The following is a 17,562-nucleotide window of genomic DNA, read 5'->3' on the forward strand; positions in this document are numbered from 1 at the left end:
GTTGTAGCGAACCCCCCCGAATGAAGGATGACACTTTACTGATGACGTTTTGAAGGTTTAATGGCAGTAAACCATCAATCTCACCGTAAGAGCTGGGGATGTATACATAGAAACAGCGTGTAAGCAAAAATAACCCACACTCTTACAATCGTAAACCTTATAACATGAAGTTCGTTTCAACGTAACATTTAACAAATGTAGCGACTGTCACAAAAACATCTAAACGTGTCCTCATTTATATCATGACCATACCTTGTGCCTCTATCAAGGGGGCTGCTAATGACAAAAGAAATCTCCATAGGCTCCGTTAAGCCATCACATTTCAAAACCCCTGCGACTGCCGCTAAAAACTGTGCCAAAAACAGTTTTACAGGAAATCGTCCCATCAAAATAAAAGCTTCTACACCCGAACAGGAAGTTGGTAGTAGAAAACAGCAATGAGTGCTAAAATAAGGTGCAAGGAAAGGCATTCAGGTTTATTAACACTCCCACCAAAATTACGAATAATTGGTTTACATAAGAATTCAAATTCAAATTTTATTTGTCACATACACAGTCATACACAGTATGATATGCAGTGAAATGCTTACATAAGAACCAAAATGAATAATTTTCCCAAACAAAAGAACCCATGTAGGAGTTACCTTAAGAACTTTCTAACAACAATACAAGTTTTTGTACTGGACGCTCAACAACTGATAGTTTAGTAGAGCGTTGACCTTTATTATTGAGTCTCTTTTCTCCAAGTGAGATCTTTACCTATCGCACAAGTCCATCTTTTCCACTGACAGTCTCTACAACTCTTGCAAGTCTCCATTTCCCTCTGGGTGCCAGTTCATCCATTTCCAACACAACATCACCTACTTTTAGATTCCTCTTTGGTGAGTGCCACCTTTGCCTTGAAATGATGTTGTGAATGTATTCTCGGCTCCAGCAGCTCCAGAATTGCTCTGCAAGGAACTGCACGCGGCGCCACCTCTTCTTGCTGTACAGGTCCTCATTTGAAAAGGCACCAGGTGGGGGCAACGGTGCATTAGATTTCATGTACAGTAGATGATTGGGCGTGAGCGGTTCTAGGCTGTTGGGGATGTTCAAGTTATCTATAGTCAGGGGTCTGCTATTGACTATAGCCATGGCTTTGTAGAATAACGTCCGTAATGAAGCATCATTGAGTCTGTCATGAGCCAGTGACAGAGTGGTATTCAGCACACTTCTGACAGTCTTTATCTGATGTTCCCACACTCCCCCTGCATGACTAGCATGGGGTGCGTTCATCACAAAGTCACATTGTTTTTCAGTCAAGTATGTATTTAGTCTCTGAGTGTCTAGCTCATTTAAAGCTGCTTTAAACTCATTCTGAGCACCAACAAAGTTCGTTCCCTGGTCACATTGGATGTGTCGAACTGCACCTCTGATTTAAGCGAAACATCTTAATGCATTAATAAATGCATCAGTAGACAAGTCCTCTAAGAACTCAATGTGAATGGCACGAGAACAAAAGCAAGTAAGTAGGAGTCCGTACCGTTTGTGTTGTTTTCTTCCCTCTGTTGTCACAAATGGACCAAAACAGTCCATGCCGTAGTGTGTGAAGGGAGGTGAGGGCTCTAAGCGATGTGGAGGTAGGTCACTCATCCTCTGACCCTCTGGAGCTTTGCGGAGTCTGCGGCAGGTCACACATTGTCGGATGAATGAGGCAACTGTTTTACTCATTCCAGGAATCCAGTAGCCACTGGATCTGATTTCATTTATGGTGAATCCTTTTCCTTGGTGTTTTACTTTGCCATGACAGTGAGATATTATGAGTTTGGCTGCACAATGTTCTTTTGGGATCACGATCGGGTGTTTGAAGGTGTCACTCGTTGCATGCTGGAGTCTCCCTCCCACCTTGAGGAGACCATCTGTATCCATGAAAATGTCCAGTTTAAACAGTTTGTTATGATGTGGGAGCTGTTCTCCTTTCTTCAGCTGTTTTATTTCCTGTTCATACGTTTGACTTTGTACATGTCGAATGATCACAAGTTCAGCATTTTTCTGCTCACTCACTGTAGCTGATGCATTTGACTTGATGTGTCTAGCCCTTCTTATGAGATGTGCTACAGCCTTAATTGCTTTGGACCAGGAGGAGAACTTACTTAGACATTTAGCAAGACTTACAGTGTCTGTGACTTTAGTTAACATTGTCTGTACTTTTCTGACTTCTGGATCTCCTATGATCAGATCCAGCTCGACAAGTTGTGCTGTGGGCAGTTCATTTTTCCACAAAAAGGAGGGGCCAGTGAACCAGATAGACTTATTTAACTCATTGACAGTTACACCTCTCAAAGCACTGTCAGCTGGATTCAGTTCTGATGGCACGTAAAACCACTGCTGAGGGCTTGTACTTTCCCTGATCCTCTGGACCCTGTTAGCTACAAAGGTGTGGAAACGACGTGCATCATTGTTTATGTAGCCCAGCACCACCTTTGAATCAGTCCAGAAATACTCTTTTGCACCATAACACAGTTCTTCCCGTAACATGTTGCTGACTGAGACTGAAACTACAGCTGCTGTTAGTTCAAGTCTGGGGATTGTGGTAAATTTAGTTGGAGAAACTCGAGCCTTTGCTATTACCAGAGAGCAGTGAACTTCACCTTTAGCGTTTTTTTGCCTTCAGATAGCTACATTGTCCATAACCACTTGAGCTTGCATCTGAAAAGTGGTGCAACTCTATTTCTTTAGTTTGCCAAAGTTAGCAGGCAGGTAACAGCGAGGTATGTTTAGCTTGTCTAGATTTACAAAGTCACTTTGCCAACTCACCCACCTTGGCTTGAGTGCATTAGGTATGGGGTCGTCCCACCCGACACCATGCTGCCACATTTCTTGCAAGATTTTCTTTCCATTCAGCACATATGGCGCTAAAAATCCAAGTGGGTCGTAGATCAACGCAACGGTGGATAGAATGCCTCTGCGTGTGGCTGGCTGGACTTTCAGTGTGTTGTCAAATTTGAAACAGTCCTTTTCAATGCTCCACTGGATGCCTAGTGCTCTTTCTTGTGGCATGTCTTTGAATTTCAAGTCTGTTATGTTAATGTTTACAGCACACTCTGATGCAAGTATACTTTGCAAAACAGTGTGATTGTTAGAAACAAACTTGTGGAGACGCAGGTTACCTTTGCGGCAGATTTCTCTGACTTCTTGTGCCAACTGCATTGCTTCTTTCACTGTGTTTGTACTCGTAACTCCGTCATCGACATAAAAGTCTTTCTCAACGAACTGTGAACCTGCTGGGTGCGAGTGGCAGTGCAATACTTCAGTCAATAATTTGCACAGCCTGGAGATGATGCCGCACCAAAAAGGTGTACCTTAATTCTGTATGCTTGAGGTTGTGTGCTTGTATCACCGTTTTTCCACCAGAGGAAACGTAGATAGTCCCGGTCCCTCTCACTGACGTGGAACTGGTGGAACATCTTTTCTATATCGCACATTAAGGCAATAGGATGTAGGGATGGGTCTTGATAAGATTTTCACGATTCCGATTCCATTTTCGATTCTGTTTAACGATTCGATTCTTTATCGATTCTCTTATCGATTCTATTTAAAAAAGGAGAACACTAAGGTCGATTAGCTTAGAACTTTCTTTTATATCTTCTCTTTGAACAAGATAGAAATTTAGGAGTAACATGGCCTTACAAACCCAACAGTGAGATCTTAAGAGATCCACAGCCTACGGCTCTTCAATGGGGTGTCACAGGGTCCCCAGGAAAAAAAATTGTAAATGTAAAATAATAAAATAAATATTCTTCTGTAGCAATAACAAAGTATAACATAATTATTCTGTAGCAATTACACAAGAATATCCAGTAATGTCCCTGCCTACAATTAAACACATTCACTTACCGAAAATCGGGGGCATCTGCTGTGGCAAATGGGTGCAAGCCTTTTACCACAAACTTAGTCACTGCTCGGTGACATTTGTCTATCCTGGCCTGAAAGGAGACGCTACCGGTAGACTGCAGCGAGAACTAGCAGCATCTGAGCCAGCCAGGCTCTGTCTGTCTCATCATGGTCACCTAAATGCACAGTAATGGCAGGTTTTGTAATAAGGCAGATTGCGCTAACATAATATGCACTGTTAGTTGATCATTTACCTGCCGCATTAACGGGAGAGGACGTGCAAACGTTACCGCTGCTGCTGGGTTGAGATTCACGAGTCCGGAGCGGAATTAAAAACACGACATTCATTTAAGGTCATCGTGTGTTTTGTGAGCAAATGCTTTTGCATATTTGTAGTGTTTCCTCCCTTAAATGAAATATCTACTTTGCAAGTATTGCAAGTTGCCCTGTTGTCTTCCGTTCTCGTAAAGTATAACCAAACTTTTGAGCATTTGAGCCGCTATGTTTCCTGCCAGGTAAATGACGCTCCGCAACGTGGTGACATCATTCGTGGCGACTGGAATCGACAAGGGAATCGTTTGCAAAAATGGCAAACAATTCCAAGGAATTGAAACAGTGGGAACCGGTTCTCAACAAGAACCGGTTTTCGATACCCATCCCTAATAGGATGTTGCCGGAATCTCAAGAGAATGCCAGTCAGATAGTTTATTAAGTCTGGCCCTTGGAGGAGATGATCATTGAGACTTGTTCCATTGTGTTTGGCTGAACAGTCAAATACGACACGCAGTTTTGTGGGCTTTTTGGGGTGGTAAATCCCATGATGGGGGATGTACCATTGTTAACCTTGTGTTCCTTCGTTGTGTACTTCTTCCACGTCTCCTCTTTCAATTATGTCATTCATGTATGCAACATAATCATTTTTGTACTGTGGCTTGTGTAGTGAAGACTTGAGTCACAGATCTGTTTGGTTTGGTCTCCCTTATGTATCTTTTCTCCAAGGATGAGCTGCATGAATAGAGTGCATATGAAGAAGTCACAGGATTACATGCAATTCCTGCCTCGAGTGCTACAAACTCTGCAAAATCCTTGAAAGAGGGAAAATCTTTGCCTTTCATGAGAGCAACTGTGACTTGTTGGTTCCAACGTGTTGCAAGCCATTCTGGAATCTTTTGCAATAACTTTTGGTTTTCCTCACAGTCACTTAATATCTCTAAGCCCTTTACATGTGGTGTTGCTTGCAGACAGGTTGTGAGAAAATCAGAAAAGGCCCGTAGACCTTCTGCATCTTTTGAGTGGATTTTAGGCCACTTTTACAGTTTGTCTCTGAATGCCGTTTGAACAACAAATGGCTGACCGTAGCGTCGGTCAAGTCTTTTCCAAGCATCTTTGTATGCCTCTTCATCACTGCGGTAGAACGTGCCCTCAAAACACTTATGAGCAGGACCAGTGATATACCTTTTTAATAAATGCAGTTTTTCAGCTGGAGATATACCTTTGTGGCCCACCAGTGAGATGAAGGAAGCCTTTCATTCGATGTAGGTGATGGGATCTCCGCTGAACACGACGGGCACTGGCACTGGAATTCTGTTTACTGCTATGCTGTCTTGAATAGCTTTAGCGAGCTGAAATACATCTGTGGGAGGCGATGGAGTGACAATTTGTGAGTGCAGTTGTTGTAGAGGATTATTGACAGGGATGGATACATATTGTTCCACATGTGGGTGATATGAACCTATAGAGAGCTCTGAGGCTAGTTGTGCAAAGCTTTGGTTGATAGCAGACATCCCATTGCTTTGTAACATTAACTGACTGTCCATATCAACTTTAAACTCCTTGTCATAAATCTCATAAATCTCTAATTTTGCACGTGCTGCTTGCCTTTCCTTTTCTGCTTGTAAACGCTCTAGTTCAGACCTTTGTGCATCCAATTCCCTCCTGTGTTTCTCTTCCATTTCTCTTATTTTTTGTTTTTGTTTTATTTCCTCTTGTGTAATTTTATACTGAGCTTCTTTTGCAGCTAATTCTGCAACAGCATCGATTCTTTTGGCTGCAATGCTTGCTTCAGATTGGTAACTTGACTGTGATGCAGTACAAAATATGGACTTAGCATGTGTAACCCCCCTCAGTCTCTATGTCCAGTGCTGTATGAGGAAAAACTCTCTGGACTTGAGATGGGTAGAGCTCAGGTGTGGTTTATTCCCCTTTTTGTGGGTCTCTGCAATAACATGGGACATGAATAACCATGGGTTTCCAGCAACAGGATTCTGCCCAAACACAGCAAAAGCTTCATTGCTACTGATGGATAAGCTAATGATCGTATAGTGGAACTCTCAGTTTTCTTAAAATAAATAAAAAAACAAATATTGATTGAACAATAAAATGGCAACAAAACTTATTACGGAAAATAAAATAAAAACATTACTGCATTGTGGTAAAAAAAGAGAAATTAATTCACTTAAATGCACATTCATGTAAATATAAATAAACTTCCAGACCAAAGCCAAATTTCCTTTCATGTACAATAGTAAATGGAACAATGCTGCCATCTACTGGGCAAAACTTAATAAGCAGTATTTCTTAAACAGAATTAGCCTGCAGCTCAACCAAATACATGTTTCAAAATACACATACGTGCAATAACATGGGACATGAATAACCATGGGTTTCCAGCAACAGGATTCCGCCCAAACTATCAAGAGAAGTTTCAAAATTATTAGACACGACAGTTTCCTCTAGCTGTTAGCCGCTAGCTCAGCGTGTCAGTTTTTCCTACCGTCTAACCCATTAATTGCAAAACAAGATCATAAAACTGAAATCTACTCAGATGCTACTGTATGGGTAGTTCATGCTGTTAATGCACTGTCATGTTAACCTCAATGAGGATTTTCAAATATGTTTTAAACTCATGTTCAGTCAGGGCAGACTGAGGAAGAACTTAGAACAGCAAAAGCTTCATTGCTACTAATGGATAAGCTTAGGGAAAGCCCGTTTACCAGTAGCAGACTTCCGCTGCGGATTTTCAAAATAAAATTTTCAAAATAAACCCATGGTTGCGATCCCAAGTTTAACAGGAATTTAACAACAACAAAACCATATTCATTCTTTTACATCATTACACATGTTCATAAGCTAAGAGCTGATGGAGGCGCTGCCTTTCTCTATCTGCATCATACTCATCTATAGCTGCTAAACGCTCAGATACTATTTTCATAATGTCCTTTGTCACTGATTCACAAGAGTCCATTTTGCGCCTTATGACATGGGATGGTTCATTACGCTCTCTATATTCACTGTATGCTTTCGTCATATTATTTTCTGTCCTTTCAACATCATCAGCCATTTCTGCTAACCGTGAATCTGATAAATCACTTTTCAGGTCTTCTCTGTATACTCTGACCTGGCCTTTCCAATGTTCATAAATGGTTAGAAGTTTCTTCTCTCTTTTATTCTGTTCATCCCTTTGATATAAAAGCATTTTCTCTGTGGGCACACTGGGCCGTTCTGATCCCCTTGGGAACGTTTCATTAGCTGTTTCATCGGCTTCGCATGTCAATTCCTTTTGTTGTTCCTTTTGGTTTATCTGATCTCCTTCTATATTTTCCATTTTGAGAGCAATTGCTTGTTACTGGACCGTTGCTGTAGCTTACTGCTCCGTGCTGTGCTGTTAGCGTTCCGATTGCAGGAAGCTCTCTCTCTCGCTGCTCCCGGAGGTAAGCTCTTACTGCTCCCGGAGGCAAGCTCTTACTGTAGTGAACCCCCTCGAATAAAGGATGACACTTTACTGATGACGTTTTGAAGGTTTAATGGCAGTAAACCATCAATCCCACCGTAAGAGCTGGGGATGTATACATAGAAACAGCGTGTAAGCAAAAATAATCCACACTCTTACAATCATAAACCTTATAACATGAAGTTCATTTCAACGTAACATTTAACAAATGTAGCATTTGTCACAAAAACATCTAAACGTGTCCTCATTTATATCATGACCATACCTTGTGCCTCTATCAAGGGGGCTGCTAATGACAAAAGAAGTCTCCATAGGCTCCGTTAAGCCATCACATTTCAAAACTCCCACGACTGTCGCTGAAAACTGCACCAAAAACAGTTTTACAGGAAATCGGCAACAGCGGCAACAGTTGTGACCATACATTTGAGAGCGTCACACACTCCCCAACAAAAAGAAAATGGCTCCTGACATTTAACCTCTTACCCTTTAACATTCATTATACTCATTACTCAAACAACTCAAATCACATCCCCTTCCCACATACCCACATTCCTTGTGTACTAACATGTATAGATTGGGCAGTTATAATATACAGGGAAGGTGCCTGGGTGTGCACAGTGAGATGTTGGAATGCGATATGGCACTAGGGGGAAGTAAGGTAACAGGGGATATGGTGGCATGGTGTAGTGTGTTGTGTTTGGTGACTCGTGCACTTCAGCACAACTGACTGATGGATGCACCCGGAGAGAGGGCTGGCCAAGGGTGTCATATGTGAAATGTGTAACAGGCCGTCGTTCTCTAGTAGACAGTCTTAGAACTGATTCATTAGTCGGCAGGGTCCCGTTAGGTGTATACTGTGCCCTTTCTGAAAGCGGCAGTCCAACTTCTCCTTCGTCGACTGTGAAAGGCACTTCAGTGACTCCTGATTCCCGTACCCTCTCATGTTCCTCCTCTCCCATGTTGTTGTCAAGTTCAGTGCTTTGGTGTCCACCATCTTGTTCCGTTCCTGTTTCCCTCAATTCATCTGTTGCTGTTCATTCCTCCAATACTATTGCTTCTGTCGGCTGAGGTGCTCCACAGTTAACCATTCTGCTGAACTCACCTGTTCCCCTTGAGGGTCCAACAGTATGGTTACAGGTATGTAGAGCATCCTCTTTGTTTCCACTCCTCAAATCATACCTCAACTCATAATACATTGAACTCTCATCGTCATCAGAGCTTGTGTCAGAGTGGGGCTGAAACTCTGTCTCTCTTTGAACTGGTTTTGGTTTCTTTTTCTTGACGGCAGATGGCCCGTCCCCCTTATTTACAGCAGGCAAGTCCACAGGAAGCTCATTGACAAGATGCAATAGATTGCGATGCAGAACACGCACTTTCTTTCCCTTTGCCTCTGAGGTCACTCTGTACACTGGGCTGTCATTGATCTGTTCCTTCACCACATAAATGGTGTTCTCCCAGTAGGACCATAACTTGCCAGGACCACCCCTCTCAGTCAGGTTCCGCACTAGTACTCTGTCTCCAGGTTGGAGTACCACTCCTTTCAAGTGCTGGTCATAGTGTTTTTTCCCACGATCACTTGAATTTTGGCTGTTTCCAGACGCAATCCTGTAAGCTTCAGTCATTCGTTCTTTCCATTTCTCAGCATAACCTCTTGCAGTTTGTGGCTCTCCATCAGTAACCAACTTGAACAGGAGGTCTACTGGCATTCGTGGATGTCGACCAAAAAGCAGAAAGAATGGTGAGTAACCCGTTGCTTCATGGCGCGTGCAATTGTACGCATGAACCATCTGTGGGAGATACTCTCTCCATCTTTCTTTTTTTTCTTCACCCAGGGTCCTCAGTATCTGCAAGATGGTACGATTAAAGCGTTCAGCTGGGTTGCCCTGAGGGTGGTATGGGGTTATAATCACTGAAGATCCTTTCAGCTGCAGTTTTGCCACTCTTGTTGCGGGTTGGATAGGCCTGGGCATACCTAGTAAAGTGGTCTACCACAACTAGGATGTACTGATATCCGCCCTTGCTTGGCTCTAAGTGGAGGTAATCGACTGAAACCAATTCCATTGGTGAGCTTGTGGTAATGCTGGACATGGGAGCTCGGACATGTGTCACCGGTTTCTTCTGTTTGATGCACGGGCACTGCCGGGTGACATAGGCTTTGATTTCTCGCCTCATGTATGGCCAGTAGAACCGTTGCCTCGCCAGGCTGAGAACTCTTTCTACCCCGACATGCCCCATGTCATTATGCAGATGTGTCAGGACCAGGGATTTGAAGCTAGCTGGTAAGACTAGTTGGCGCTTTTCTGCAGTCTTACAATACAGAACTCCGTCTTCTAAGCTCAGCTTTGTCCACTCATGCATCATTTTCCTTGCAGGACCTCTCACATTCTGTCTCATGTCATCTTTCAGCTTTTGATCTGAGTCTTTCATTTTTAATGATCTCACCTATCGCAGGGTCTGCTCTTTGAGCCCTTTGTAGTTCATCCAAATTGATGGGCGTGACCATTTCTTGGATTACTGGTTCAAGCTGGTCACCTTGTGCTAGAGCCAGAGCAGCGATCCATGCGACATCTCCATGCTTGCCTGCTCCACATCCCTCCCAAGTAGCGGCAACAGCTTCTTTGGAGAGCTCTTTTGTACATTCAGTGACGTATCTGTCAATGTCAAGGGGACTCCTCGACAGGGTGTCTGCGTCAACATTTACTTTGCCAGGTCTGTACCTTATATCAAACCTGAAATCTGATAGCTCTCCCACCCATCTGAACCCAACCGCATTCAACTTGGCAGTACTCATGTTGTCTGTGTAGATGGTAAAATACGGGGCATAGAACAAGTAATCCCTGATCTTCTCGCAGACAGCCCACTTGAGGGCGAGAAACTCAAGCTTACCCGAGTGGAGTCTGTAATTCTTTTCAGCCGGTGTCAGTGTTCGGGAGCCGTATCCAATCACTCTTAGCCTCCCATTCTGATGTTGGTAGAGAACGGCCCCAAGTCCTTTATCAGATGCGTCTGTATGAAGGACGAAGGGGAGCTCAAAATCCGGGTAGGCAAGTACAGGGGGGTTTACCAACATATCAGTCAACTTACACAGGGACCCTGGTGCTTCTCTGCCCACTCAACTGGTGTTTTGGATGGTAACTGTGCACCTTTCCCCTTCTGTCCTGTAACCTTCCCCAGAAGATACTCTTCTTTGGTTTTCTTGGGTTGCAAAAGCTCATAGAGGGGTTTTGCTATTCTTGAGAAATCCTGGATATATGAGCGATAGTAACTCAGGAACCCAGCGATCCTCCTCACATCTCCCACTGTGGCAGGTGTCTCCTTTTTCAGGGCGTACACTGCCTCGAGATCTTTTGGATCAATGCGTACTCCTTCAGCTGACACTAAGCGCCCAACATACCTCACTTCTCTTTTAAATAGGTCACATTTTGTCGGCCGGAGTTTGACTCCGTATTTCTGCAGGGCTCTCAAGACTTTCCTCAGCCCTTCCACATGTTCCTCAAAAGTCTTGGCGTAGCACAAGATGTCATCCAAGTATGGGATGCAGCACTCATCCCGAAGGGGAGCCAGCATTTCTTCCATACTGCGTTGGAATGCAACAGGTGCGTTGGTAAGGCCGAAGGGAATTCGCACCCATTCATAAAGGCCCCAGGGGGTGATAAATGCAGTCAGATGACGGGATCCTTCTGCTATAAAGCCCTGGTGATAGGCTTTTCCCTGGTCCAAAATGGAGAACCAGTTGTAACCCCCTAAGGTGTCAATGAGGTCCTGGATTCTTGGTAATGGGTGGCGATCAGGTACTGTGCGCTGGTTCAGGAGACGGTAGTCGATACAGAGCCTTAGGGAGCCATCCTTTTTCTGCACGCAAACTATTGGCACAGAGTAAGGAGATCTAGACTTTACAATCCATCCTCTTGCTAGGAGGTCCTCAATATACTCTTTAACCTCCTTATGGAGGGGTTTTGGAATTGAGGTGTACGATTTCTGAATTGGGGTTGTGTCTTTGAGAGTTATTGTCATTTCCAAGCTGGGAATGCACCCCATGTCATTCTCATCACGTGCAAAAGCCCCTGACTCTTCCCTTAACATTTTCTTGGCAACAGTTTGTTGGTCTTCAGTCAGGTGGCCAACATCAACAGGTGGATCCCATTCCTGTGTTGCTTGATCTTCACCACACTGCTGGGGTATTTGAAATACATCAGAGTCGACATCTTGAATCACTTTGGGCTCACCGAGGTTTGGTAAGTCAGTTTGTACGACTCCTGCTATTGGTTCAATAGTTCCAAGGGCTGCTCTGCTGGTGAGGGTCACATCGTGCTTAGTGTGGTTGCCAATAGGTACTTTGACATATGGGACTCTGGCATCACAAACTGTGAGGAGGCTGTTGCCAACATCAAGCTGTTGCAGTTGTGGGTTGCTCTCAGTTGGTTCAAAGAGCACGAGGGGGTTGGACATGTCAACTGTAGAGGAGACTTTACACTTAACATACTTAACTTGACCAGCTGGGATTACTACATTGTGCAGGCCCACTGTTAGGACACTCTGGCTGACCCCGTTATCACTGGTAAGCTTGGTCTGGATAAAGTTGACCAGTGCCGTCGCTGTGTCATCCTGGAGGTTCATTGCGCTGCGCAGGAGGCTCACAATGGTGGGTATGAGGTTTGTACTAGCATTTGGCCCCAGTATCAGCTGTTCAATTACATTGAAACCAATCAGGGGGCAGTCCATGGGCACACTGCTTACTAAAAAGGGGACTTGTACAGTCAAGTTTGGGTCACTATTCTCTGGGAGACTCACCATCACGCCCACCCAGCTGTCGTAGGGTAATGGCTGGCCATTAACACCAAGCACACTAAGAGCCTTATCTCCAATAAGTTCTGTCAGTGGCCGGAGTTTGTGGTCAGAGAGGTAGGTTTTTGCCCACTGGCGATCAATGAGACTCACTTGTGCACCCGTGTCCAATAAACAGTCCACTGCAAAGCTATGAATGTAACACTTGATTTTACATTTTTTTCCAACAAGCTGTGCCACTCTCTCACTTGCCCCTGTGTCTGCATTTTTCATTGGAGGTGTCGCCCAACTACTCCTGACATGAGCAAACTCTTCTGAGCACGTACCTGGTGATTTTGGGTCTGGCTGTCCACTGGTTCTGGGAGTGTGTGTATCAGCAGGAGGCCAACTAGAGCTTCTGGGTTGGCTTCGTTTGAGACATCCCTCTGCCCTGTCACCTGTCTCCCCACAGATAAAACAATGAGTGCATGAAGTAGCCCCACTTTCAATACACTTGGGACAGCCGTACTGTTTTGCAGTTTGTCTGGGCTTCTGCTTTGGGTGTGCACACTGACAAGTAGGTTCACGAGCCTGACTGGCTGTGAGAGACTCCACCACTTTGGTCAGGGTTTCCACCTTTGCAGCCAGCTCTTCACTCTTGCAGAACAGAAAAGATTGACAGGGGAAGTTTATTTCTGCTGCATAGGTGACCATAGGTGAAGATAAGGACGTAGCTCAGACAGTAAATTGAGATCTTTGCTTTTACACTCAGCTCTGTCTTCACTTCAAACTGGGAGTTTAAGATCTTCTGAACCAGGGCCTCTGTCAGATGTCTCCAGCTCAGCTCCTCTCCTCACCTGAGTGTCCAGACCATACAGCTGCAGATCCTCAAGCTGTTCATTGAGGTCAGTATCTCTCAACCCAAGACACTAACTCAGGCTCCCTCCCCAGTGTCCTGAGAGGTGACATTTCATGTCCCACTCATCAGCCATTGATAGCTCTGACCACCGTCCGACAAACAATAATGTCATGAAAGCATATTTTAATAAAGGGCTTTGCAAATATAGCTATTAACTTTTCGACAGTCCCGCCAGGCACACGACCTGGCCACCCGTGTATCCGGCAGGGAAAGTACCTCCAGGACACTCGGGCCCACCCGAGCCCAGGCTTCTCGTTGAGAAGAGGGTGTCAATTGCATTCAGGGAACAGATGATGATCAAATTCATTATTGATGAGATAGCAGAGTAAAGTTACAGCAAATGGAAAGTGCTCTGTACAAAACCTGGAGCTGTACTAAACTACAATACTTTAGACTTTTTTTTCAAAAGGCATCAACAGCAGACACAGTGGATATCATTCACAGAACAATGTTTTCAACCAGGATGTAAACATTTTTATTTCTGCTGTTAGGTTGTTATAATTGGACATTTTCACATGTTTTAAATGAGACAAAATGTTCACACTTCAGATGTTTTGTTAAATTCAATTGTTTATTTGATTGGTTGATCGTAGTTTTTCATGGGTAAGATGTTATAATACCCTGGTTCACTCAGTGACTACTCCGTCTCCTAAAAATCTTCTTTAATTCAGTTCAATTCAATCCAACAGTATGTACATACAAATGAATTAAATTGAACTGAACTAAAGAAAAAACCCAACAATCCCCTATGAGCAAGCACTTGGCAGCAGTGGGGAGGAAAAACTACCTTTCAAAAGGTAGAAACCTCCGGCAGAACCAGGCTCAGGGAGGGGCGGCCATCTGCCGCGACCGGTTGGGGGGGGGGGGGGGGTGGAGCCGATGACAAAGTTATACACAGCTAAATATTAAAGCAAATATGCTTTAAATTGGGTGTTTTGGCACTGGAAGTGACTGATAATATTTAGTTGTATATTACTGTGATCTTATAGGAGACGGAGTGGAAGTCACTTAAGTGAACAGTCTCCAAAACCAGTTGCGCTCCTTTTTCTTTTTTGGTTTTTCTTTTGGCACTTGGTCATCTCGGGCCTCTGGACTTTCTGGTTTGGTAGCGCTGGCCTCCTCTTTTCCTGGCTGATTCTCCTGGAGTGTCTCGTTTTGGGCTGGAGAATTTTCAGGATTGGCAACGTTGGACTGGTCTTCTTGCTTTTTTATTGTCTCTTGCAGAGACAGCAAAAACTCCTGAAGTGTGATCTTTTCTTCCTCTGTTTGCCCGAGTTGGTTGTGGATTGTTGTGTTCTCCAGGTTTTGCTCCACGATTTCCTGGTGGGAAGCTTTGGTTTTCTCCAGCTCTTCTTTTAAATTTTGCACTTTCAAATCATTTTTTTCACAAAGAGCCTCACTGGTGCTGAGTTTGTGTCTCAGCTCAGCAAGCTCACAGTTGGCTCTTTGTTCCTGATCTTTGCGCTTTGCAACTTCCTCTTCAAGATTCTTTTGAGTTTTGAGGAGCTGCTCACGGAGTTTTTCGATCTCTTCTTGCTGTTTTTTGCACTGGACCTCCAACTCAGCTTCCCGAACGGTTTTTACGTCTGTAGAGTCTGTGTGTGGAGCTTCTGCAGTTTGTGTTGAAGCGTCCACACTCAGCTCTGCAACTGTGACAGCTGTGTTGCTGTCTTCAACAGGAGCCTCACTTACCTCAGGGGTGAAGTTCTCCTCGGGTGTCTTTCTACGAGCCTCTTCCAGCTGTTTTTGGAGCTCAAGGATGGTTTTTTGAGCGTTTTGTCTGCAGCACTGTAGCTGCAGACGAACCCAATCATTCTGAGTTTTAGCTGCAGCAGCTTTGTGGTTTGCAGCTGTCATTTTATAAAGATTGGTTTTGCACATGTGCTGAGCCTCCTGCAGGTGGAATCTCAGCGCACCCAGTTCATCAGTCTCATTGTATGGACGACTGCCATCATTTGGTGTTAAGTGAGGCTGTGGCTGAGGTGGCCCATCGTTGGTGTTATGGTCAGGATGGGGCTGATGTGGCACAGGCCCTCGTTTTGGCAAAAACCGTGGATTTTGCCAGTGTTGCCCAGGCCCATTATTGGGTTTAAAGTGGGCATTGGGCTGATGTGGCACAGGCCCTCGTTTTGGCAAAAACTGTGGATTTTGCCAATTTTTCCCTGGCCCATTATTGGGTTTAAAGTGGGCATTGGGCTGATGTTGCACAGGCCCTCGATTGGGTCCAGGGTTTCTGGCTCTGGGGTTTGGGTTTGCATTTTTCTGCATCTTCTTCTTGTTTGCACCCTTTGGTTTGGCAGCATCAGGTGGAGTCCCCTCATTTGGTGTCTTGTTTTTCCCTTTTGGGTTTGGGTTTTGCTGCTTAGGGCTAACAGCGGCCGATGAGGTCCCTTCCTGGGGATCAAGGTTTTGCTGCATATGTTGCATTTTTCTTGTCTTTTGTCTTACAATGTCGAATGATATCTTTTCTATTCGATCGGGGTTTGGGTTTGTATTTTGTTACATACACTTAACGTGTCAAATCTTTGTCTAAAGGTTGGCTCGTGGTGTGTTCCTATACAGTTTCACAGTTCTGAGACATACTGAGAGCACGCTGGTGTCCTACTTAAGGACTTTTGAGAGAATGTTATTGCTCAATTTCCCTTTGATCCTTTGATCTGGAGTGTGATGTCAGGGAGTGCAAATGGAGTGTGATGTCATCCACTTAGAATGCAAAATGTGATGTCATCAACTTAGCAGAGAGTCTTGTTTTTCTTTGAAATAGAATTCTACCAAACTTAAATAAAAGTCTTTAACTTTGTACGAGATGTTAAATTCCCAATCGAAAGGCCAAATGTACCCGAGAACTTCAGGAGAAGATTACACAAATAGCTCAGAAGCTTCAATAAATGCTTCAGGATCAACATGTTTTCTATATACACCTTTAGGATGTTGCATCTTCAAAAAATAAAAATGAAATGACTGAGCCTCACACAGGAATATTGCTGCTACTTGTTTACTGAACCTTCTCTTAGCCGCATGTTCATAACATCAGTGTCCGTTCACTGCCTCCTGCAGGACGCTCTCTTCTTCCACTGTCTTACAGAACCGATACTGCCTCTCCTGGCATTACCAGTGTAACAACACACTATGTCCTTTATCACACTCATTCTATCTGTCTGTTTCTTCAGATGAATAACATGAGCTTGTATCTATGTATCTGTATCTATGAATAATAAATGTTATGCATACCAATATATTTATATAACAAATATTTTTTTACGATACCACAAGAAATATTTTCCATTCACCCACACAAATTTGAAAAGATCCTTTTTCATATTAATTTCTGTCCCAATGCAAAAAAAATATGTTCAAAACTTCAAGTTTAAAAGGAAATAATTTTATTTAACACTGTCCAGTTGGAGATTTTCTATATTGTATACTATTGAACTGTAAGTCTGAAATAGGTCAGTTTTAAGGGGCATTAACTCAGGACAAAATAACTTATTTGCTTTCTGTGTCAGACTCAAAGTGATCATCACTACAGGGATGTGTGCATGAATTAATGCTGTAGAGGAGACAATGATCAGGAAGAGAACTGCTGCCACAGCCGCTCCTTAAACACCTGGTCTTGATGAAGGGGAATGACAAATGTGATGGAAAATGTGTATTTCACTTCCTCTAACCTCTGTGTACTATTGATATGTATTTGTAACTTTCTTGTACAAAGTTGTAGTTGTTTTTCAGTTTTCATGGCCTTTACCAAACTGGTGCCTACATGATGGTGAGAATTTCACTCCCAACCACTGATGAGACAAGACTGCATCCACGCGGCGGATATACAAGAGCTGCTATAATTGAGCATTTTTGTCAATGCTGGTACAAACCCTGTTGATCCCTTTGCAAATGTTTGAATTTTCTTTCAATAAATTTTAGGAAATCGTTTTCATTTCGATGCTTAAATTATTTTTCCACAACGACAAACAGGAGCAAGCCTGTGAACATCGGTCTGAACAAAAACAATACAAAGATATTATTAGTAGCTAACATATTGGGCTTTATGCTACTGATTAGGATAGCCCTGAGCTCCTCGGGAGTGTGACTCTCTCGAGGTGTTATTGAACTTCCATCAGAGCTCAGTGAAGATGCTGGACTGAATTCCCGTTCATTAAGTCGATGCAGGCTGTCCCTGGGTGTTTTCATAAAGGCTGTCAGGTTCTGATCAGCCACCCTCGGTCCACTGCACCTGGATTCTGAGTGACAATTGAAAATCTGGTCACAGATTCTTTTCTTT

At 43.7% G+C, this 17,562-nt stretch overlaps 1 protein-coding gene across 1 annotated transcript; it reads right to left on the reverse strand.

The window, feature by feature from the left end:
- Positions 1-13,843: 13,843 nt before the first annotated feature.
- Positions 13,844-16,320, reverse strand: LOC148102453 (uncharacterized). Its single transcript, XM_087842471.1, has one exon. It carries the CDS (start codon positions 15,711-15,713, stop codon positions 14,295-14,297), a length of 1,419 nt encoding a protein of 472 aa, XP_087698597.1. The 5' UTR covers positions 15,714-16,320; the 3' UTR covers positions 13,844-14,294.
- Positions 16,321-17,562: the final 1,242 nt, after the last annotated feature.

Source organism: Neolamprologus brichardi, chromosome 6, assembly GCF_056152115.1.
Source record: "Neolamprologus brichardi isolate AB-2024 chromosome 6, ASM5615211v1, whole genome shotgun sequence".
NCBI classification, from domain to species: Eukaryota; Metazoa; Chordata; class Actinopteri; order Cichliformes; family Cichlidae; genus Neolamprologus; species Neolamprologus brichardi.

Coding starts and splice junctions, on each gene's coding strand:
- LOC148102453 (XM_087842471.1), bottom strand. CDS start 15,713: ATGCAACATATGCAGCAAAACCTTGATCCCCAGGAAGGGACCTCATCG.